Below are 26,119 nucleotides of genomic sequence, written 5' to 3'. Positions count from 1 at the left end.
ATTCTACACAGTTTTATTCGGTACACGACCATGTGACTGACCACAATTAATAATTCGTAATTAATAATTAATAATTCGTGACCACACCTGTCACATTTTCAAGTTGACTGGAAAAACTGTGTAGAATTTGACAACATAAATTTGTGTTTTTATTCAATTATGGAACGGTTCTACAATATTGACAATGACTCAGTAAAATTTTCAATAATTATAAAATTTTCCTTCATAATCATTCATGGACAACGTTGATCAATTCTTACTTGGCAATGTTAAACTCCTCTGTTCCAATTTCCGTCGGACTATTTTCGTGCGGTTGACTATGGAGATTCATAATAATCCAACGTCTGGGAATATAGTCAACCGCATTGGCTATATATTACAAGTTTGTGTTTCTTGAATGGTTCAAAATTTTCTTAAATAACTCATATTATTCGTTGCAAGTGGCAATTGAGTGGAATACTTATAATTAATTTAATAATTCAAGCCATCTAAATTAAAAATTTATAGTTTTAATGTTTATTTTGGTCCAAATTTTATAAAAATTGTACACGTGAAATTCTAACCTTATCTTGGACTTTGCCACCCATAATTTGGAAGAAAAATAGCACAAGGACTACTTATTATTTTATCTACCAATGTTATTACATTAGTGTCATTTGCATTGTAAACAAATAAAATAAAATAAATAAATAAATATTGGGGTGTTGTTCTAAACCATTATTTCATCAGATTTACTGATTATGATAATAATACGACGTTACTTTGAGACTATATTTGAATCATTTGCAAATTACAATTCAAATATATCATATCCACATAATAGTATGTTTTGATGAAATCATACTAACTTTGGGGGGAACATTCGTTTGACGGTCTCGGAGACATCAAGACGGCCATCAAGGGCTGCACCTGTACGCCTAGGGCGCGCCCCTCGCTCACCGCCGCAGGCAATCTAAACAAACACAGAATCAATCCATTCAAACTTGATTATTACATCTCATAAAATCAGCATATTGCATGGGAGAATACAAACTAATAATATTAGTAGTGAGCAGGTTATTGGAATAGGAAATCACTAACTGTGATATATTGTAATATAGGAGCTCACTAGGTATTGTGTTTACTTGTATTTTACTGAGCCCAGGTGAACATGATTTCAATATTTCAATGGCCACAGACAAAAAATTCACAATTTGTATCGGCTAGGTCGATATGATGTTACAGTCAACAATAATAATCTACGACAATACCTGACAATATAATTACCTTCTAAAGTACATCCAAATCATCATCGTATCTACATCATATCTTACTACTATCACAATTCCGGAATATGTTCAAGAACATACTTTCCAGCATTCAAAAAACTTAGTCGTTTCGAAATTCAAGCGCTTTGATCAGTTTATCATACTTTGGTCACCCCACGCACCATATCAATCAATAGACTGTGGCGAAGAATGAACTAGATTAAAAGAACTAAAATAATATAAACAATCACATAAATCCAACTCGCAAATACAATAATTGGAGTATTCAGTCAAATCATTAATTAAAACGGTGATAAACGGTAAGTGAAAAAAACCAGTGGCATAAGATGACTCTTGTTCGTCAGTAGGAGTAGGAGATAAAATTATAATACGCTTAACCTGATTTAAATTGATTTAGCACAGAAGCAAATATATAAGCAGAATACAAAATAATGAAACGAAGAATCGGAACAAAATTTACAACAAAATAAAAAATTCTCTCGAGTATCTTATACTTTATAATTATGGTACTCTCTTATTATAGATATAGTGATCATAAATACAGTGTAGATAGAACGCATTACATGGGAAATAGGAAGAGGGAAAAATCATTATATTCTTATATAACAAAAAAATCACAAAATATTCAAATTGAAATAAAAATCCTGGCAAACCGTAGTTCCTATACGGAAAAAATCACAAAATATTCAAATTGAAATAAAAATTCTGGCAAACGTAATTCCTATACGGAAAATAATCACAAAATATTAAAATTAAAATAAAAATTCTGGCATACAATCTTTTTGTTATTAGGGACAGTTTTGATACATGGAAATTCAATGAGATCTGAAGGTAAATTATTAATTATTTTTGGTGCTATATATATTGAGTCTGATATGCTATAATTTGCGTATAAATTATGCAATATTCTTTTGATAGTTCATTCCTGATAGACACATTCCATCTCACCTTCTATAGATAATCAGAGAACTGATTTTGTTCAATTTATGTATTGCAACCAATTGTAGCTCAAGTCACATTTAAATGATTTCTCCTTATTCCTTCCTCTGTTGAAGATTCTCCAAGTACAAACTGTTAACACGATAAGCCTGTAATATTCACCTGCCCTGCTGCTTTGTGCATGAAAAATACCTTTTGGATATACCAAGTTCATGGAAAATTTTAAGATCTCTTCACGTTTCATGAACCCAAAATATTGTTGTATTGTGTGTACTTTCTTCCATGATGGTTATGAGTTCAATTTGGTCAGATGTAAAGCAAAAAAAAGTAAAAAAAAATATAAAAAAAATTGTAAAGCCTTGATGTGATTAGATCTGTTATGATGTACTGTTTAGAGTCGAGAAAACTCGACAGCTGATTTATCTTACTGAACCTACATTACGGTCGAATACAACTTCGTATTGACACCGATATTAGTATTGTATTAACTATACAATACCATGGGCATTATTGAAAACATAAATTACCTTTTTATATGTGTTTTCAATGATTTTTAAGAAGTAGCCAATACATGTGAAGTTGGATACTGTTGGGATTATTCAATACTGTAGAAGGTCTCACATTCTGTGTGTTTTACGTACAGACAATTTTTAATAGTTCAAATAGTTCAATTATTTGTTCTTGAGCAAGACTTGTACAAATAGGAGTTTGCATCCTAACAGATACTGATTAAAACATACAAGCATACATCCTCGATTGACAGAATGAATTAGCAAAACACGAACATTGCAAAAAATCCTGCTACGATAATATAATAACAAAATTAAAAATTAACATTAGAAATTACAAAAAATAGACAAATAGTTTGAAAAAGAATTCGATAGAAAATCCCAATTATAGCAATAACAAAATTGACCGACAATGTGATGATAGATTAGGAATTTTGTAGCTACATTAAGGCTGTGCAAAAGGCTAAAAATAAACTTTCTACTGGTGATATTTTCCATAGTTTCTCTACTTTTGTATATCATCAAGCTATCAAAATTAAAAAGTTTCCTGAGGAAAAATTTTTTGTCCGATAATTACTTTTTGAGATATGAGCGCCTAAAGTTGAAATTTTTGTTAACATTTCAAAAACGGTAAGAAATAAATCATGAGATTTGGTGTATGAATTCTTCATGGTATTGATGATTGAATAAAACAAAAATGTCCTGAAGATATCAATTTTTGATAAAGTTATTCAATTTACCAAAAATAACTTTTTTTGAGTCAGTTTTAATAAATTGAATAACTTTCTCAAAAATTATTATTTTCAAAACATTTTCGTTTTATTGAATCAACAATACCAAGAAAAATTTATCCTCCGAATCTCATGGATTTATCTCTTACCGAGTTTGAAATGTCCTGTCCAAAAAATTGAACTTCAGGCGCTCATATCTCGAAAAGCAATGATCGGAAAAAAATGTTTTCCTGAGAAAGCTTTTTTATTTTGATAATTTCGAAAACTTCGAAAAATTATCACCATTAGAAAGTTAATTTATAGCCTTTGCACAGCCTTTTTTTTCTCGGAAAAAAAAATGGTTTCCTGAGAAAGCTTTTTTATTTTGATAGCTTGATGATATACAAATCGAAAAACTTCGAAAAATTATCACCATTAGAAGGTTAATTTATAGCCTTTGCACAGCCTTAATGTGTGAGAATTTTAAGGTATAAATTATTACCTTAATATGTGAGAGATTATAAAAACAAGGAATAAAATGACCAGTAAATTCGTGGATGACTAGAAAAGAGTTAATTTTTTAATATAATTTTTTTGTTTTAGTTTGGACTACCTGTTGGCTTCCGCCTCGTTGCGATGCGCCCGCGCCCGCCGTTTGCTGCGATGTGTGGTGGCCTTGCGGTGGCCGGGGGCGGCTGCCGTGGAGGCGGCGGCTGGAGGCGGTTGCGGAGGCGGCGGCTGATGGGGGCGGATCCTGGCACTGCGCTCCTCCAGGCTGATACGAGACACCCGCACCTCGGGTGGCTGGCTGAACGAGTAGCCCGAATAGCCGTCCTCCACCCATCTCGCCACTGCTTTCTGTTTTCGGCTGGCAACAAATCAATCAATCAATCAATCAACTATCCAATCCAAAGAAGGATTTCAGTTCATCCTCCACCCATCTCAATACTTTATGTTAAGCCGACGGTCCCGGCTGCCTAAAAATCAGTCGTTTGGTCATGTCAGAGACCCTGAAATTCAGGTTGCGACCTGAAAACTCTGACACCAGACCTGAGCCAGCCAGGTCACTCGATATTAAACTAATTAAATGCTCTCTGTTTCCTGCTGGCAACAAATTAATCAATCAATCAACTATCATAATAGTTCTTATTCTATATTTTGTTTTTGGCAGATAAATTAATTAAAATAGGGGAGTTCAAAAAATTTGGATTTATTTATATGCCAAATTCAAAATTCTTGTATTCAACCAAATTGTATTATGTTTTCATAACATTCAAAAATGTAGAAAATTTGGACTTACTTGAGTTTGGGAAGTGCAATCGACGACACATCCAGCAGGCAGGAGGTGGAGGGGGGAGTTGCCAACCTCTCCCCTCCCTCGGCGGCAGTCACCCCGCCCCCGCCACCGGGAAACAGCCACTGGGACACACAGGGCAGGTGGTGGAAATGACCGCACTCCATTAACACTACAAACAATCAAAATTAATTACAATTACCTGAATGAAATTGAATAAAAATACAAAAAATAGTGAAAAGATGGGTCAAAGATAGTGTTGTGAGTTAACGATGTCAACGCGATGATAAGACGGGACAAATATGTATTTGTGAGTTCAAAATGAAATGTTTGAAATTTAAAAATCGAGGTTGAGTGGGAGAGATGACTTAAAAGTCCTAACTTCGCCTAATAAAGATTTTTTCATTTTCACCCTGCATTTTAACATAATATTATGTTTAAAATCCTCTAGAGTATCTATGCAAGTAGCCATTGGATGATATTGGTAACAAGAATATTGAATGATATTATTCTGGAGAATATCACAATTGGAAAAAGATCTTTTCCCTGTTTGAAGTAAACAGGGAGAGAGAAGTTTTCAACAAATAAGTTCAATAAAAATCTAGAGAAGAACAAGCCCTCACACAAAACAGCTGACCTATACATTTTTTGATGGTTTCCACTTTACTTTATTCACTCCTCACCTACGTGAATCATTAAAGTTTCTTTGAAAGGGAATGTACACCTTTGATTCTAATGGACAGCAGGATGAGCCCCTAGAATTGACCAGTTCAAAACGGTTTGTTGTTTAGCTCGTGCCTAGAATTGACCAGTCAAGCCTTACACTTTTAGAAAAATATCCAGTCCAGCTCGTGTCCAACCATCTGACGAGTTGATTCAGTGGTCAAGGAGTTTGAATCCAGTTTGGATCATGTCATATCTAAATGATCACCTACTCCCTTGATTCCAATGGTCAGCTGGAGTAGCCCCTAGAACTGACCAGTTCAAAACTGTATGTTGTTTAGCTCGTGCCTAGAATTGACCAGTCAAGCCTTACACTTTTAGGGAAATATCCAGTCCAGCTCGTGTCCATTCATCTGACGAGTTGATTCAGTGGTCAAGGAGTTTGAATCCAGTTTGGATCATGTCATATCTAAATGATCACCTACTCCCTTGATTTCACTGGTCAGCTGGAGTAGCCCCTAGAACTGACCAGTTCAAAACGGTTTGTTATTTAGCTCGTGCCTAGAATTGACCAGTCAAGCCTTTGAGTTTGAAGGAGATCCAGTTTAGCTCGTGTCCAGCTAAGCTGACCAGTTAAAACCAACAAATTTAATGGTCAGGAAGTCTGAATCAAGTTTGGGTCATGCCCCATCTAAATGACCACTACTTACTTTACAAAACTCCCTCTCCCTGCTGCTCAGAACATCAAACTCTTTTTTAAGAAGCGTGCCAAACTAAGTAAAGACTAAAGCTGATTGGTCTAGAATTCTTCCATCCCAATGAATAATGATCAGAATATCTAAATCTTGTCTAGAAGGTGTCGTACTCTAGCTGACCACTACTTACTTCACAAAACTCTTACTCCACTGTCGGTCAGTGCATCAAACTCTTTTCAAATTGAATAAAGATACTAAGAAATTGTCAAAAATCACAGATCTATTGATACTTAGAAAGGCCGATTTCGGTTGCTACACCATTGTCAATCTCTGATAAACTTAAACTAAATACAAGAGCAGCAGAATTTATGCTAGTGGGCGAGTACTGCTATTGGTCAAGGGCATGAACGCCTACCATTGGCACAGCTAAACAGTCTCCTCCCACTTAACGTTGTCACAGAATGGTGGATCAAACAACAGACTTGCCATGATAACAAAATTCACTTTCAGTACAAAATAAGAACCAAGGAAACAAGTGAAAGATAATAAATAGAGAAACTATAAATAAATGTAAATAAATAAACAATAAACAATGTAATGAATGAATAGTTTATATATAAACTATAAATAAATGGATGTGAATAGAAAAACTATTGACTAATGTATGCTTACAATGCTACGATAAAACTAAATTCGAGGTGTTGTATTGGTTAAAATGAATCTGGTCATTTAAATCTGATCATTTTAATTCCCAATATGGTTTAAATGACCAGATTCATTTCAACCAATACAACACTACTAATTTTGTTTTATCATAACATTGTAAACATACATCAGTCAATAGTTTTTCTATCTACATATTTGTTTTATTATCTTTCACTTGTTCCCTTGGTTCTTATTTTTACTAAAAGTAAATATTGTTATCATGGCGAGTCTTTTGCTTGATCCACCATTTTGTGACAACGTTAAGTGGGAGGAGAGTGTCTAGCTGGGCCAATGGCAGGCGTTCATGCTCTTGACCAATAGCAGTACTCGCCTACTAGTATAAATTCTGCTGCTCTTGTATTTAGTTTTAGTTTATCAGAGATTGACAATGGTGTAGCAAGGTAGCAACCGAAACCGGTCTTTCTAAGTATCAATAAATCTGTGGTTTTTGACAATTTCTCAGTATTTTTATTTGATATGAATAATTACCACAATATCAACTTCTCAACTACACAAAAAGGGCAAACTCTTTTTCAAGGAGCGTGCCAAACTCAACTGACCAGTCGAGAATTCTTTCTCATGTCCTCCATGAATGAATTATCATAATAACCGTGAAATAATACTTATATCAAATAATACCATGATCAGAATATCCGAATCTTGTCTGGAGAGTGTCGTATCCTAGCTGACCACTACTCCAAACGTCCAAACCTATATTTTTAAAGTTTAGATAGTATAAAAGATTGTATAATCGAGAAACTAGAACGTGCCAACCTCAACTGACCAATCCAGATTGATTGATTGATTGATTGAGTACTTTATTTATCTAGATTACAATATATACTGGCTTATACACTTATATACAATAGCTTACAATACAGCAAAATTATAGATGAATTACATAATATAGACTAAGAAAATAATTATTGAACTGTATATGATATGAAAAAGCAATTTGTAATATAATAACTATAGATAATAATCATATTGTTATGCATCTACATAAATTGGCGGAGCTTTGGACATATCAATGTCCATTCTTCGGAAAGAATATTAAAAATATCCTCCCCACTAACTCTCTACCAGATAGAATACTTACTCACCCCCCATAAGAATAATAAGCAGGAAATCAAAGTTATTTATAGAGGGTGTCCAACTCAAACTGACCACTACAAACGTCCACACCTTTTCCGAGTTGAAAGAATAGGATTCCAGTTTGAAGTGTGCCAAAAATAGACTGGCCATTATAAGCAGACAATACTCTATACTCTACACTTTTTATTCTCTTTATAACGCTTTGATTGCAGCAGACTGGACAATCCTGTTCGGAGTATGTTGCACTAAAGCTGCGTACACATATTCGTGCTTCCAACCCGCACCGAGCACGCTCCTCCCTCGTACCGCCCTCGTACCACCATCGAACCACAGTCGCACCGCCCACGCACCCATCATGAACGTTACGGAAGATGATAGATCTTCTCGCGTTCCCCGGTCGTACCACTGTTGCTCGCCGGTCGATCATCAATCGCTCTGCTGGAGTGACGTTCGTTGCGGAGCAGAGCGACAGTCTGTACGCACCTTATGACTGACCATTATGAAGATACTAAACTGAATGCATTCTTTAACCTCCATACTCTGATTACAGCAGACTGACAAATCCTGTTTGGAGCGTGCAGTACTATTAATGTCCAGTTTGAAAGCTACTTAATATGAAGTTTATGTAGTTCAAATATGTTAATAAATATTATTTATTAACTAGTAGTTCTGTGAACAGTCGACCTCGCGCTCAGTTAGTTACATTGACCTGTTGTTGTTTTCTCAAAATTAATAAATAATTTATCAATTAAAAATGTCTAGAAAAATCCTAAATAACATAGAGCTTCCTGTCCTATATCGTACCGTGACGTGTCGTCCCGGAATGGAGTGTGAGCGCTGTTACCAGGTCTGGCTGCAACTGTCTACAACGTTGATGGAAAGATACAATTTTCAAGATGTTTTTGAACGGGTAGTTTATAGTCAACTGTCTACTAACGTTAATGGAAAGATACATTTTCAAGATGTTCGATGTTTTTGAACGGGTAGTATTATAGTCAACTAGACAGCTGATTTATGATGAATTATTCTATAGTCTGATTTTTACGGTAATATGGTGTATGAAGGAAGCTCCTTTTCCCTTTTATATCATCCTTGAAATGCAAAATTTCCAAAACCTTGTATATACGTCGACGCGCAATTAAAAGGAACATACCTGTCAAATTTCATGAAAATCTATCACCGCGTTTCGCCGTAAATGCGCAACATAAAAATATATAAACATTCAAACATAAGAGAAATGCCAAACCGTCGACTTGAATCTTAGACCTCACTTCGCTCGGTCAATGAGCCACTGACCGCTTGTCAAGTGAATCTTGTTTGTATCGTGCCAGGGTTTAGAAATTACCAGCATAGATCAACACAGTGCTTTCCATTGGGTCTAGTTTGGTACGTGCCATTAAAGCTATTCATCTTGTTGAGAACAGAGAGAGAAGAATACAACATAATATATCTCATATTTTTATATTTATCTTATATTCTATCTCTGTTGAAAATGACCTACACATAGTCTACAGTGTATTCACGCTCCAAATGTTTCTGACCACTCTAAGAAGTGATTGATCGATTTTCTAATTAAACTGGATCAATTTTGTTATTGGAGTGATCATTCATTTTTAAAAGTTTCTCAAGACTGATTTATTAAGTTGTATGTGCCAGAACAATACCTAATTTTTCTTCATGAAAATCACCTCGAAAGTGAAGTACACTCAACGCCCTGACTACAATATGAACATACTGACCGTCCACTTTGAGAGATGATCGATTTTTCCTCTTATAAATTGGAGATTGCATTTGTTCAAAAGCTAATTATTGGATAATTATTATTATGAAACGAAAATCGCAAATGAATGATGCAAATAACCCCGACAAATTCTTATCATTATTCAATATCGGGGCACCGTTCTCCGCTCGTTATTTATTTATTGATAAACAGAACTCAATTCTTTGAAATGATTGGGGAAGGACTGACAGGCACAGCCCAGAACTGTTCCTTCCCCAGATTTGAATTTTTACACTATAAATTTTCCAAAAAATAGTTTGAATACACTTGAATACAAGTCAAATTTTCAATCCAAATATTTGAAAACATAAAAGTTCTATTTTAGATTGTTCACAAACCAAATTAAATATCAAATAACACTCACTAATCACTTAAAATTGTCAAGTAATGATCAACTTTGAAATTATGATATATACTCTAGTTTAGGAGGATTATCATGACATTGTCATGTCAACAAATCAGATTATGTTGATCAAGTCGATTAAATTGTCTAGCTAGATAAAATTTCTCGCTGATTGATTATGATTACACAGCTGGAAATAATTCTGTCTCTCTCCCACAGAGGCACACGCATCTTCTGTTATCGACAGACGACGAAATTATCATCTGTTTTTCAAGGATGAATTATCCTTTTCATGTCCTTCAGCGAGTTTTCCCAGGGATGAAACCTAGTGGAATTGAATTTTTATATCATAAACCTACTTTGTTCAAAATTTCGTTAGAGCTGTTTTTGAGATCCGTTGGACATAAATAACCAGAGAACGAGTTATATAATATAAAAATAACCAGATATAAAAATATAAACAGATATGCAGAAATTTCTCGCTTAATATAATAGGATTTACAGCATTTAATTGGGATTTTCGTTTAACAATAATCATTCTTCTCATAACTTATAACCATATTATCAACATACTGCTGTTTTCATGTGGTCATATGATAGTGTACCACTACAGATCTCCTCCAGAGTATCTCACTATAAAAGAATTTATTGATGAAATTAACCTAGAGCATCTCATTGAACTCGCATTCATACTGTATATAATTTGAAGCAGTTGATTTACTTCATATCACTTGAAAATGGCATGAATGTTGAAACATGTTGTGATAGAATAGTTCAAAAAAGGGTTCTGAGATTTTTATTTATTTAAATTTAAAGCAGCTACATAAACTACTGTTTATATAATTTATATTTAAGTAGATTAAAGAAATCGTAGTTTCTCATGCTGTTCCAACACAATTCTCAATTTGATAACAGTCAGTTACACATACCAAATCAACGATGACCAACTCAACCCTAATAAAACCCACCACTACAACGACTAGTAACTATTTTTTTATTTTTCAATCCTCCACCCTTCAAGATGGGTAGTAAAACCACTTGCATACCGGAAGCAAACTGTTACAAGGTGCTGGTCCAACAATTAAACTGGTGCTAGAAATGCAAACCAGTTTAGAAGGCACACACCACTTTAAAACACTTCCGGTTCCGGGAGAAGCAATGAATGGATTAAATGGGTCAACAGGTATTGTATATGGGACAGGATAGATACAAAACAGACAGGTATGTCTAGTATAAAAAGTATACTGTATATATAAGCGATGAATGGATAAAATGTGTCAACAAGTATTGCTGACCGAACGTAGTGAGGTCTATGTTTTAACTTGATTTGCTTTTTGTATATCTGTATGTAACGCGATTACGGCCAAACGCGTTGATAAAATTGGCAGGGATATTCCTTTTCCAACTGCGCGTCGATGTATACACAAGGTTTTTTGAAATTTTGCATTTTAAGGATAATATGAAAAGAAAAGAAATTCCTCCATACTCTGATATCACTATATTATATATCATCTACTTTAAAGATGGGATCAATCAGACTATAGAATTATTCATAATCAATCAGCTGACAAGTGGATTATTCATTGCATGCATTACACAGATGTCTGGCCGTGTCTATTTCTATAAGATAGGGCTTCAATATTTTTTATGATCAGTATCAATATTCTCACATTTGAAAAACTAATTTCATAGGTGATTGAAAATAAAATAAAAAATGATTAAGTGAACTGAATAATGCTGAAGTAATTATAATATTCTTGATTGAAAAGAATTAATTTTAAAATAGTTGAGAAGTATTTTTATCAGATGGAAAGATTATCACGAGACTGGATAAGTTTTCATATGTGATACAAATTCAAACGTGAACTGAGTTTATTGACCGGGCGAAGTGTTGTCTAAGATTCAAGTCGATGGTTTGGCATTTCTCTTTGAGAAGAAGTTTGTTTATATGTTGCGCATTTACGGCGAAACGCGATAATAGATTCTCATAAAATTTGACAGGTAGTCTATGTTCCTTCTTTAATTGCGCGTCGACGTATATACAAGGTTTTTGGGAATTTTGCATTTCAAGGATAATATAAAAGGAAAAAGGAGCCTGCTTCATACGCCAATATTAGAGTAAAAATCAAACTATAAAATTATTCATCATAAATCAGCTGACAAGTGATTACACAGATGTGTGGAGAAACCAGTACATTGCTGTATTTCCATAAGGTCTATAGTTTCAATCATCAGGTACTTGTGGATGAGAATACCTCGACCTAGAACTACTGCGTGAGGTCTACTGCTCACAGAACTACTAGTTAACATAAGTGAGTTTTTGATCTTGGAGAAAACAGATAACAGTTTTAAGAGTAAATTATGATTCAACTGTGAATTGTGATTCAACTGAATCAACTAGAACAGGTGACATCAGATACTTGTGATTGAGAAAACTGCGTGAGGTCTACTGTTCACAGAACTACTAGTATATAGGACCGGGTACACAGAACAGGTAGGTGTAGTATAGAAAATATATATAGATGAAATGAATGGATAAAATGGGTCAGGAGGTATTGTATATGGTAGAATGGATACAAAACAGGTATATTTGGTATAGAAAGTACTATATGTATGTAGACAGAATGAAATCAGTCGGGCAACCGACACAAGTGAATCGTCGAAACGATCTAGAAAATGATGAAACTGTGACGCGAGCCAGGGGGTACTTCCCCCCCCCCTGAGGGTTTTTGGAAGGGTCAGATGACTGACAGATTGTTTGAGTACCCTTTCCCTCGAGGGCCGGCGACCAGATACCGGAAGTGATCCCTTACCTTACCCTACTGACCCTTTAACCTGCCACATATCAAAACGCAACGGTATCTTCCTATACAATTCAGACTACAGTGCCAGGTGTTTGAAAAAGGATGGAGAATCGGTATCATCACACCCTTTCCATAAGGGTGAGAGAGATGGAGGGTTGATGTGGAAAAAAGAGAACTGGGTCGTAACACGAGATTGACAAGGAAAAATGAATATGGACGGTGTTTAGCCTACCCTTGAAAAAAGGATGGAAGATCGCTTTTCTTTCCAAGGTTGAGAGAGAAAAATAAAGAACAGTACGTTCAATGACGGTGGTTACCCTCATAAAAAAGGATGGAAGATAACTTTTCATTCATTTGAAAAAAATGAAATGAAGAACTGTACGAAAGAAATGAAGAGAGAAACGAAATGAAGAAAGAAATGAAGAACAGTACGTTCATGGAAAGTGGTTACTCTCAAAAAAAAGGATGGAAGACAACTTTTCTTTCATTTAAGAGAAATGAAATGAAGAACTGTACGGAAGAAATAAAAAAGGAACAAATTAAGAAAGAAATGAAGAACAGTACGTTGATGGAAAGTGGTTACCCTCATAAAAAAGGATGAAAGATAACTTTTCTTCAAGATTGAGAAAGAGGAATCAAGGACTGTATAAAATAGAAGGATGGACAACCACTATTTCCACGAGATCGACAGAGAAAAATAATACAAACTCTTGGACAGTTCTAAAGAAGGATGGAAGATCACTTTCCTTCAAAGATTGAGAGAGATAGAAATGAAGGACAGTATAGAAACGAAGGATAGACAACCACCCTTTCCACAAGATCGACAAGGAAAAAGAATACACATCCATGAACGGTTAGCAACCCTTATCAGATCGCTACTAAAATCGGGGTGAATCAAATTCAATTGTAGTCTCTTGACTCCCTACAGGTGTAGGGTTCTGATTTTTTCGTTTTTAAGTATCCTTGTCCCATTTTTCCGTTCTAAACTCTTCCTGGTCCAGTTTTTTTAGTGTTCCAATTTTTTTCCGGAAGTGGTCTACAGAACGGAAGTCAAGGTTGTCAGGGTAGAATTCACTCTAGTGTGTCAGTATTGTTTGTAAGGGGGAGCATTGATGTTAATATGAGGAGTATTGACAGTTTAAAGTGAATCTCCTTACAGCAACTTGTTTGGAATGAGTTTGATTCAGTTGCAACTAAATGTTCACAATGACAATAAAGTATTGCAGTTGTTAGCAACTTGTATTATATAAGCAACGGTTGTACCATTAATGGAACCGTTATATTAATGAGGGTAGGGACATAGAGAAACAATAGCATAAGTAGATGTCCCATGGTATAGGGTGTTTATGTCGCAACTTTTACTGTTATCTCAAGCCGATAATTGTCGATTTTTACTGTTTTGACCGGGTAAGAGTGTATGAACGGCATAATAAGAGAGACTACCAGCGTCATAAAGCTTCACAGGAAAAAACTACGTGGACTATCAGCTTGAGATAACAGTAAAAGTTGCGACATAAACACCCTATACCATGGGATATCTACTTACGCTATTGTTTCTCTATGGTAGGGATTACTCAAATTTAAAACTAATTCAAAATAAATATTCATCCTTCTATCCATTCATGTTTTTGAAATCAAGTTTTGAAGCTTTAAGCTGCTGTGGTTTCATTTCAGCTAGGAAAGGGATAGCGCTATCTGTTTTGTCGAATGATCGACAAGGATAGCAGCAGATACTTTCATTACAACGTGGACCTAATTTGGATTCTCTCAGTTGGATTCCAGTAACGTGGAATGATTAGTTGACAGTCAACAGTTTTTACTTTCCTTGCCCTATTACCATAGGTAAGGAAAGTATTGCTTTCCGAAAAAAATTAAGGTACCCCAATTTCCAAATTTCTATACGTTTCAAGGTCCCCTGAGTCCAAAAAAAGTGGTTTTTGGGTATTGGTTTGTGTTTGTGTGTGTGTGTGTGTGGGTGTGTGTGTGTGTGTGTGTTGTGTGTGTGTGTGTGTGTGTGTGTGTGTGTGTGTGTGTGTGGTGTGTGTGTGTATGAGTGTATGTGCGTCTGTATCTCCCAATCAACGGAATGTGACTTGAAATTTGGAACTAAAGGTCCTTACAATATAAGGATCCGACACGAACAATTTCGACCCAATGCAATTCAAGATGGTGGCTAAAATGTAGAATATAATGTCAAAACAGGGTTTTTCGCGATTTCCCGCAAACGGCTCCAACGATTTTGATCAAATTCATACCTAAATAGTCATTGATAAGCTCTATCAACTGCCACAAGTCCCATATCTGTAAAAATTTCAGGAGCTTCGCCCCATCAATGCAGATAGATTCCCAATTATCAGGCTTCAGATAAAATTGAAACGAAAAAAATCAAGTGGAGTAGATTGAGCATGAAAATCTCTACAATTAATGTTCAGTAGCATTTTCACCTAAAATTGAAAATAAGCTTTAAATTCGAGAAAATGTGATTATTCAATTGCAAATTATTGTTGATTCTATTAAATCATTCACTATGAAGAGATAGCAGACCTCATATGTGTCTCCAGCGTTATTGCTCTGTCACCAGCTGTCACCATATAGCTGTCATATAGCTGTCACCAGCTGGCTCAAATCTTTGAATAGTAGATTTGAGATGCGCGGGAACACTAGCGTCAGGTGATCAATTTTCATAACGGCAAGGAAAGTTGTGTGAGTGCGCCACACCAGATTTTTTAAACGGTTATTCAACAGAGTGAGAGGCCTTCACTACACAACAAGAGTTGAAAAAATCTGTTGATAATGCTTTTAGCAGAAAACTTCTATAAATAATGTAGGTTATTATCCAATCAGGTTTCAGTGAAGCAGGTTAGAAGGCGCGGAGTAACGGAACTTCACATACCCCAGGAACAACGTATTTAATTTCATTGATGATTATGATCAGAATGTGAAATTTTACAAACCTCTTCCCTCAATAAATTAAGGAGATCTTGATTTTCCAAGTTGCTCTAGTAACGACATTCATACTCAATTTTACAATATTACTAATAGACTAATAATAGCTATAAAGTGGCTCTGTAGAAATAAATGTAAAATATCCATTTATTCTATCATAGATCATTAAATTTGCATCTGATATTTCTTGTATTGCATAATTGCGCCATTATTATATAGTGATCAATTTGAAAAGTTTCTTTTCAATATATAGTTTTGTTCATTAGCAACTTAGCGGTATCTATTATTTATTTATTCATTATTTTACAAAGGCGACTTTCTAGAAGTATTTTAAGCATAAGTGATGATGATGATGATGGGTGAAAAATGATACAATGAAGATAGAGTTATGATTAAATAAAAATTATAGGTTATGCTATCCACTTGAATTGATTTGAGTTCATTTTTCAGTCCAGAAATAAAAAATCTGGTGTGGTACACTCACACAACTTTCCTTGCTCATATTTGAAACTACGATCAGACTTTTGTATATGTGTACATAATAATTGTTTTCAGGGTGCTTTTTCCTTTGTGTAAATTGTGAAATTCGATGATTTATTTTAGTCGTCATTTTTTTAAAGTCGTCAAAACAGCTGTTCTACAGATGAAATATCTCGACTATGTGTTCTTTTTATGAACTGCTCTACCTACCTAGCTCATGCACGAGAAGGAGGTTACAAAGTCCATTTCTCAAGGATGGGTTGGACCCCCCATTAGTTTCCCAGAAAGGAAACTCATGCTAGTTGATAGAGCTGATGAATAACTATACAGAGTATGAATTTGAAAAAAAATCGGTCAAGTTATTTTGAGAAAATAGTGAAAAACATGGTTTTTTTAGTAATTATCCGCCATTTTTCTCAAGTATATTAAGGAGCTCCTGCAATTTTCTTAGAAATGAGACTCATGTCAGTTGATAGGGCTTATGAATAGCTATCCATGGTATGAATTTAAAGAAAATCGTTAGAGCCGTTTTCGAGAAAACCGTGAATAACATGGTTTTTTAGTGATTATCCGCCATTTTTCACAAGAATATTATAGAGATCCTGCAATTTTCCTAGAAATGAGACTCATGTCAGTTGATAGGGCTTATAAATAGTTATCCATGGTATAAATTTGAAGAAAATCGTTAGAGCCGTTTTCGAGAAAACCGTGAAAAACATGGTTTTTTTAGTAATTATCCGCCATTTTTTCCGCCATTTTGAATTCTATTCTATTGAATTCCTTATTGTCAGATCCTCATGGTATAAGGACCTTAAGTTTAAAATTTCACGTCAATCGGTTGATTAGGAATAGAGTTATCGTGTTCACAGACATACACACACAGACCAACACCCAAAAATCATGTTTTTGGACTCAGGGGACCTTGAAACGTATAGAAAACTTGAAATTAGGGTACCTTAATTTTTTTGGAAAGCAATACTTTCCTTACCTATGTAGTAGGGCAAGGAAAGTAATAAACTAGAAATTTTGAATTTGATTTAATTGAAAACCAAATATGATAGAATGATTACATCCAATAAACTCTGAGAATTTGAAAATATTGAGTTATTAAGGGAAATTTTTAACCAGAAATAGAGCACAAACTAATTCGCTGAAACCACAGCTTTCGTGATAACTTGGCATTTTGTGTTATTATTTGTAAAACGACCTAAAACTCTGAACGCAACAAACTAATTTGTCTCCTAGGCTAGCAACCATATCTTTTTCTTCCCTTCATCAGTAATCAACTTGATAACTAGATTTAATTGCTACTCAAATCTGATACCAAGCCTCGAAAATAATTAGAGTTTAATTTATGGTTGGATTTTGATGAAAATACTGCATGCTCAGGGAAAGTTTTCCTCCAAAAACTAACAACAATTGAATACTTCTATAACTTTTAGGACAATTGGGATAATTGGTCTGGATTTAAAGTTTCAACCGTTTACTGTTCTCCTTTTTCTTAAACCTTACATTTGATAGTTCTGTAGCAGTGAAAATTGAAAATTCTCTTCTTGTAATAGTAATAAATTTGATATTGCAAGGTCCATATATTTTGGAAATACTCATGACAAATATTCTTCATTCTTCATTCCTACTGGAATGTATGTACACAATAAAACCTTATTGACTTCCTTACATAAAAATCTGGTGTTGCGCACTTCCTTTACAACTTCCTTTGCCTTTATGAAAATTGATCAACTGACGCTAGTGTTCCCGCGCATCTCAAGTCTACTATTCAAAGATCTAAGCCAGCTGGTGACAGGACAATAACGCTGCAGACACATGAAGTCTGCTATCTCTTCATAGTGAATGATTTTTAATAAAATCAACAGTTGCCAACAGTTTGCAATTGGATAATCACATTTTCTCGAACTTCGAGCTTATTTTCAATTTAAGGTGAAAATGTTACTAGACATTTATTGTAGAGATTTTCATGCTCAATCTTTTCCATTTGGAATTTTTTGTTCAAAATTGTATAATTATTAAGGCTGCTTATTGAGAATCTAAAATCAAACTTTACCTAGATGGGGCGGAGCTCCTGAAATTGTTACAGATATGGGACTTGTGACAGTCGCTAGTGCTTATCAATTACTTTTTTAGGTATGAATTTGATCAAAATCGTTTGAGCCGTTTTCGAGAAAATCGCGAAAAAATCCTGTTTTTGACAACATTTTTGCCATTTTAGCCGCCATCTTGAATCGCATTTGATCGAAATTGTTCGTGTCGGATCTTTATAGTGTAAGGACCTTAAGTTCCTAATTTCAAGTCATTCCGTTGATTGGGAGATGAAATATCGTATACACAGACGCACATACACTCATACACACACACACACCCACACACACACAACACACACACACACACACACACACACACACCCACACACACACCCACACACACACACACACACACAACCACACACACACACCACACACACCACACAACACACCACACACACACACAACACCACACACACACACACACACACACAACACACACACAACACCACACACACACACACCCACACACACACACAACACACACACACACACACACACATACAGACCAATACCCAGAAACCACTTTTTTGGACTCAGGGGACCTTGAAACGTATAGAAATTTAGAAATTGGGGTACTTTAATTTTTTTCGGAAAGCAATACTTTCCTTACCAATGGTAAAAGAGCAAGGAAAGTAAAAAGTATTACTGGCAGGAAGCTTTTAATCTGGATTTTCAGCGGTAAGTTCCCGGTACAGTGAAGATATAATTTCAATGAGTCCTGATTGGACTATTCACACTCTGCATGGCCTATCGAGTATGAATAATCCCATTTGAACTCATGTGATAATATTTTCACTGTGCCGGCCACTTTTTAAGTTTAATACTGTTTAGTATTGTAAACAGTAAAGTTTGTAAAGTTTGTAGAGTTTGTAAAGTTTTTAATACTGGTGCGCGAGAATCCAGTTCAGGGTATCATCAAAGTTTTCTTCTTTTCAAGTATAACAAACCACAAATTTGATTGTATTGTTTCTCTCTCAAACAAAACCGATTTTCCAATTACTTCATGTACTTTTTCTAATTTTCCAGTACTTTTTGTGTAATTTCTGAGGTAAACCCAACTAATTTCCTCAACCTTCCCCTCTAATGAGACACAGAGCATCATTATGAGGCCATCTCACAAAAGCGGAAAATTCAGTTGGCGTGTTGTGTTGCAATATTTCTCAAGAACCATTACCATGAATGAAAAACACTGGAGTAAATAAGTTTTCTGAAGAAGTAAATAGTGGAGTAGCGGAGTAAATAAGTTGTTTAGGAGTGATATTACAACTGGAAGAAGTAGATGGTGGAGTAGCGAAGTAAATAAGTTGTTGAAGAGTGATATTACAAGTTGCTGTCTTGCTGTGTAATGACGATATTTCATTGGTAACAAGAACGGGCGGCCTATCATCAGAAAGAGCGTGTCGTTTTGGGGCTTGAGCTCTTGCCAAAACTCTTGTGAACAAAACTCACGGAGAGTGGGAAGGGTGACTGAAAACAGAGAGGGTGGAAAGTTGGGTTACCATACTTGATATAAAGAGTTGTTTCAGGGAATGTGATTACCTTCTAGACATTGTGTTGAATGAAAAAGACTAAGAAATTGTCAAAAAACCACTGATTTATTCTAGACATTCCATCAATTACTGGAAGCAAATCTCTGTGATTGAAAGTTTATGAATTTGAATCTTCTAAAGGTGCGTACAGATATACGCGCCGCGAACATGAGCAATTCACTTTCAATCAGCTGACTATATCTGTATTTTTACAGAAACGGTAAGATACAGATATAAAAAGCTTAGCGTCAGCTGATTAAAAGTGAATTGCTCATGTTCGCGGCGCGTATATCTGTACGCACCTTTAAGTCGTGTCCATATTGAACAAATGTTCGACAAACATGTTTGTTGAAAAAGTTTGGGCAAATTCTATTATTGACCGAGTGAAGTGAAGTCTTAAGCTGCGTACACATATTCGCGCTTCCAACCCGCACCGAGCACGCTCCTCCCTCGTACCGCCCTCGTACCGCCCTCGTAACGCCCTCGTACCACCATCGAACCACAGTCGCTCCGCCCACGCACCCATCATGAACGTTACGGAAGATGTTAGATCTTCTCGCGTTCCCCGGTCGAACCACTCTTGCTCCCCGGTCGATCATCAATCGCTCTGCTGGAGTGACGTTCGGTTGCGGAGCAGAGCGAGAGTCTGTACGCACCTTTAGATTCAAGTTGACGGTTCTGCATTTCTATTCATGTTTATATGTTTTTTTTTTTGTTTAAATTTATGTTTCTATGTTCCGCATTTACAGCGAAACGCAGCAATAGATTTTCATGAAATTTGACAGGTATGTTCCTTTTTGAATTTCGCGTCGACGTATACATACGGTTTTTTGAAATTTTGCATTTTAAGGATGATTCAAAAGGAAAAGGAGTCTCCTTTGAACGCCAATATTACCGTAAAAATCAGACTTTAGAATATTATTCATCATAAATCAGCTGTCTAGTGGACTATAATACTACCCGTTCAAAAAATATCGAACATCTTGAAAATGTATCTTTCCATCAACTTTGTAGACAGTTGCAGCCAGACCTGATAACAGCGCTCACACTCACATCCGGCACGACACGTCACGGTACGATAGACAGAAAGCTCTATGTTTATTTAGGATTTTTCTAGACATTTTAAATTGATAAACTATTTATTTATTTTTGAGAAAACATAACAACAGGTCAATGTAACTTACTGAGTGCGAGGTCGAATGTTCACAGAACTACTAGTGTTTGACAAACAATGCTTGCCCGTGGCCAGTGTGGACGCGTCAACAAACAAAATATTTTGTAAGTGAGAAGAACAGGTTTCATGTTTTACAGCTGTCAACTCTGAAAATGTTTGGAAAAACAGTATTTTTTTGTTTGACAAACAATGATTGTCCAAACTTTTTAAAATGTTTGTCCCTGAGATCCTCAACGAACAGGTTTGCCGAACATGTATGTCGAACATTTGTTCAGTGTAGACACGGCTATAAAATGTTAAAATGAACCTCCTTCAATTTAAGACCTTTTTAAATCTACTTATGAGTTTTTAATCTGTTATTTTATATTGAGAACTTTCAAAAAGGGTACTATGATTTTATTTTATAAATAAATTTGAATCTTTTCGTGAGTTATTGGTTGTATTTTTGGGCAAAGCCTGTTTCTCTCTTTCAGTCAATGCTATATAATTTGTGATAATTATCATTGTAGGAATTAATGTACAGATTCATAAAAAATATAGCAGGTAATCCGTGCTTTGCAATAGGGATTATTTTGTGTTGTAGAATACAATCTCCTCATGTCTTTTAATAATAGAAGATTGATAATGTCTTAGATTGATTAATGTCTAATTATAATAGAATATTAATAATTTGTAATATTTATCGTAGCAATTGGAGTACGAGTTGAAACTCCAAACTGCCAACTGTTTTCAGCAATCAAACCATTTAATACCATCATCAGTGCATGAATTCATGTTCTAATGAGTTTCAGCATCCAAACCGTTCTCTTTGAATAAGATCGATTTAGGATTTATCGTTGAAATTGAATATAAGAACAGTGTGGATTAAAAAATGTATAGTATTTGAATTTATTGTTAAAGTATTAAATAATAATAAATAATACATTAATGAAGTATGAGTAGGGATTTGAATTGTTCAATATTTGAGAAGAACATAAATTTGAAATTTAAATCAGAAATTTGAAAATTCGCTTCCGTAAAGTGACGATTGATGAGGTTATAATATTTCAATTCGATAGAGAATAGTACTAAAGCAGAATATGCACGGTATAGAACAAGACTATTTTTTGTGTAGTTGAGAAGTTGATATTGTGGTAATTATTCATTCTTATTAAATGAGAGATACTAAGAAATTGTCAAAAAATCGGTGGATTTTTGACAATTACTTAGTCCTTTTCATTTTAAACAAGAATATCATACTTAGAAAGCAATAAATTTAGTAGCGTTATTAATATTGATAACTAATCATGCCATGAACATTAACTAGCATAAATTCGTTTGTTCAATCCTCTATTAATTAGAACTGGTACTTGATCGATTTTACTATGTTCAAATTTTCTTGATGTTGGAAGTGCAACTTATCCGTACTTATTTGGATATTAAGTTGATTCATTTATTGTATAGAGCAAACAATACAATAGTCAGAAAAGAAAAACCTGACTATTTTTTAGAAGTAATTATGAGCGAGCAATTTCTGTTTTTATATATCTGGTTATTCTTATATCTGGTTCTTTTTATATCTGGCTATTTATGTTAACGGATCTCGAAAACGGCTCTAACGATTTTCACGAAATTTGAAACATAGTAGGTTTATGATATAAATATTCGATTGCACTAGGTCTCATCCTTGGGAAAACTTGCTGAACGACATTAAAAGGATAATTCATCCTTGGCTGAAACAGCTGTGGATAGTAAAAAAGTGAGTAAGCGAGTGAGTATGTGAAAAATGAAAATATCGCATCCCCGAAATTCATAAGATGACGTATAGCCAGCTGTGAAATATAAACACGATCATTTTAGAGAATTGTGTTCTGTTTATCAATAAATAAAAATAACGAGCGAAGCTCGGTGCCCCGATATTTTGAATATTAAGTTGATTCATTAAATTAAACCACAAAGCCACAAAGCTTTAAAATTCAAATATCCTCACTTTCAACTTCCTTCACAATAAACTTTTGGTTGTCACCAGGCTTGGTGCTGCTATTAGATCTCGAATTTCACCAACGGTATATGTGGAATTTAGTCTTACAAAAGAGTGGACTGTATAAATAGGAGAGAATAAATCAAATTCTGAAATAAGAGAAACAAATGTGTCTTGATTGATTTGACACGTGATTGAAACTCCACGTGAGTGCAAGAACCGTTGTGCATTCAAAAACCTGTGCACTGGAATGAATGCAAAACAGTTTTAGGCAACTCAGTATTAAAACCAATCAGCAACAGTATAAATTCCGTCAAACTTTTTTACATGGCGTTTAATGGTGGCAAAATCCCTATCACAAAGCAGAAAAGAATGCCCCTTTCAGGAAAGTACATGGTGACTTTTTTAAAGCGACCTTTGGTTCTTGCTGTTTTCTTCACGTTTCTCTCCCACACTAACTCTTGCATTTTCCTCTTCCTTCCAACAACAACGTTCGATTCATCATTGTCTTCCTTGCTACTACTCATAATGGCTAAAAAATAACAATTATCTATGAAAAATATGAAAAGTTTGATTTTAAAAAACTTTGTTTTTGGACCAGACCACAATAATCGCAAAGATTGCTTAGAGTATAACCTCAAAACAAAACGTGAATAAATATAATCGAAGTAGAACAGAATAGCAGCTGACTATTATCATAGAGAAACCATAGTATAAAGTAGATATCCCATGGTATGGGGCGTTTATGTCGCAACTTTTACTGTTATCTCAAGCCGATTACTGTCGTTTATTGTAAATTTTTACTGTTTTCTTGGGGTGAGAGTGTATGAACGGCACAATTTGAGAGACTACCAGCGTCACACAGCTTCATGGGAAAGAACTAAATGAACTATCGGCTTGGGATAACAGTAAAAGTTGCGACATAAATGCCCTATACCATGGGATATCTACTTATGCTATCGTTTCTCCATGCTATTATTCAATCAGCAGCTCAGCAGAAATTTTAAGAACTAAATGAACTATCGGCTTGGGATAACAGTAAAAGTTGCGACATAAATGCCCTATACCATGGGATATCTATTTATGCTATTGTTTCTCTATGCTATTATTCAATCAGCTGCTCAGCAGAAATTTTATTACTGTGCAAAAAGGGCTTCAGTCACTGACTGAAGCCCTTTCTGCATAGAATGTTAGAAGTTGGCTGCTGATTTGACAACATTAGAGCAGTCAGACTGAATTCCTTCTTGCATAGAACTATGAAGCCACCATCTAAAACCATAATTCCTTCCTTAACTCAATTTGGTATTTTTGATGACTGAAGCCTTTTTTGCATGAATCGATTCATTTATTGGATAGAGCAAACAATACAATAGTCAGGAAAGAAAAACCTGACTATTTTTCAGAAGTAATTCAAAATGTTAAATATTATCAAAAGTGAGGTACAATTACCGGAATTGGGTGGCACAAATCCATGCAGCAATTCAGTTGTGTATTCAACTAATTCGCAGACAACCGCAACCAAGAGACCCTTGTCGGAAAACCCTCACGCTGGTGAAAAACCACGAGAATTGCGAGGTCAGACAGTGTCTGTTACAACACCCGCTATGCACTAAGCGTCCCACACTCGGAAAATCCACCCGACCGCTTTTCCAGCCGGGTTTTCCTCTTTTTTCCCTCCACCCCTTTCATGAACCGGGGGGCTGCAATGATGGGTAGCTGCACCTCCGCCACACCGTCATCGGACCAGGGAGGGGGGAGGAAAATACTCATTGAGGGTGGAGAAGTGGAAGAATTAGTAGAAGAAGGAGATGAAGAAGAGGATGGAGAGGGAAGAAGAGAGGAAGAAGAAGATGAAGAAGAGGATGGAGAGGGAAGAGAAGAAGAAGAAGAAGAAGAAGGAAAGAAGAAGAAGGAAGGGGTAACTATGCCCCCCCTTGGGATCGGGTTTAATTGGGGGCGGCACGCGAGTCATCACCTTACCAACACCCCCCCCCCCAACCCTGGAAGAACCCCGCTTACGTTAAGTTTCCCTCCCCCGCAACTTGGCCGAGAAACTGACACTGCAACTGTCAAAAGTTTAAACTTCGTTGCAGAGTAAGGGGGGTTGTGGTGGTGATTCATGATTCATACCTATCTCTCACTCTCTCTCTCTCACACTCTCTCTATAATTTTATCTTATCTACTATAGCAATAATCTGATCTTATCTACCTATATAATTATTTTACTCTATCAATTATCTGTTTTTTTCTCTCAAATATTCATATTAATTAAAACTTTCACAATATTTCCATTAATAAACGAATCCTTAGTTTAATTAATGAAATCAACGTTTTGGTAGAGAGTTGGTGGGAAGGATATTTTTAATATTCTTTCCGAAGAATGGACATTGATATGTCCAAAGCTCCGCCAATTTATGTAGATGCATAACAATATAATAATCTATAGTTATTATATTACAAATTTATTTTTCATATCATATACAGTTCAATAATTATTTTCTTGGTGTATATTATGTAAATTCATCTATAATTTTGTACTCAATCAATCAATCAATCAATCTCTCTTATTGTAACATACTTCTTTCTTTCTCTTTTGAAATTTTAAGGAATTTAAGTTCAACTTTAAAGAGACCTCTGAAGTGAGATAGTAAGAAATACTCTTTTTCTCTCTCAAAATTAATTTCATGCTAGAAGTATTTAATATAAATTTCATTTTTTTCTCATCTTGCTTTTAAGGTTTGTATCCGTATTGTTCTTTTTTTACTTTTTCGATCTTATCATTCCGTCATGAACTTTTCATTTTTTTTTGTGTAGTTGAGAAGTTGAGATTGTGGTAATTACTCATATTGAATCAAAATTATTCCTAAGGTAATTATTCCTAACAGATCTTTGTTATTTTACATATTAAGAATGCTCTACTTTCAAGTTTATTCAATCAATCCACTTATTATTATTATTTTCACTATTTTCTCATCTAAAATATTGTTTTGTTTCATTTCCTTTTACTGAGTATCGTTGTTAAATTATAATTTAGTATTGTATTGGAGGGTTAAGTGTAAGAGAGGGCCGACTGCGTCCTAGCTTCGCTCTCCTAAAAAATAAAGGCTGTCATTCTATTAGTCT

At 35.0% G+C, this 26,119-nt stretch overlaps 1 protein-coding gene across 1 annotated transcript in view; it reads right to left on the bottom strand.

Annotated features, from left to right (window-relative positions):
* The window catches only part of LOC111058502, a 25,914-nt gene extending 1,332 nt beyond the window's left edge, over positions 1–24,582 (bottom strand). Inside the window, exons 1-4 of the mRNA XM_039422641.1 lie at positions 24,446–24,582; positions 4,727–4,892; positions 4,040–4,294; positions 849–952 (exon numbers count right to left, since the gene is read on the bottom strand). Of these exons, the coding sequence (XP_039278575.1) occupies positions 849–952; positions 4,040–4,294; positions 4,727–4,887 (520 nt within the window). The 5' untranslated portion in view covers positions 4,888–4,892; positions 24,446–24,582. The remainder of the gene's footprint in view (positions 1–848; positions 953–4,039; positions 4,295–4,726; positions 4,893–24,445) is intronic.
* Positions 24,583–26,119: the final 1,537 nt, after the last annotated feature.

This window comes from Nilaparvata lugens, chromosome 3 (assembly GCF_014356525.2).
Source record: "Nilaparvata lugens isolate BPH chromosome 3, ASM1435652v1, whole genome shotgun sequence".
Classification (NCBI taxonomy): Eukaryota; Metazoa; Arthropoda; class Insecta; order Hemiptera; family Delphacidae; genus Nilaparvata; species Nilaparvata lugens.
The sequence above is the reverse complement of the archived record's forward strand: the minus strand, read 5'-3'. Positions and strand labels throughout refer to the sequence as shown.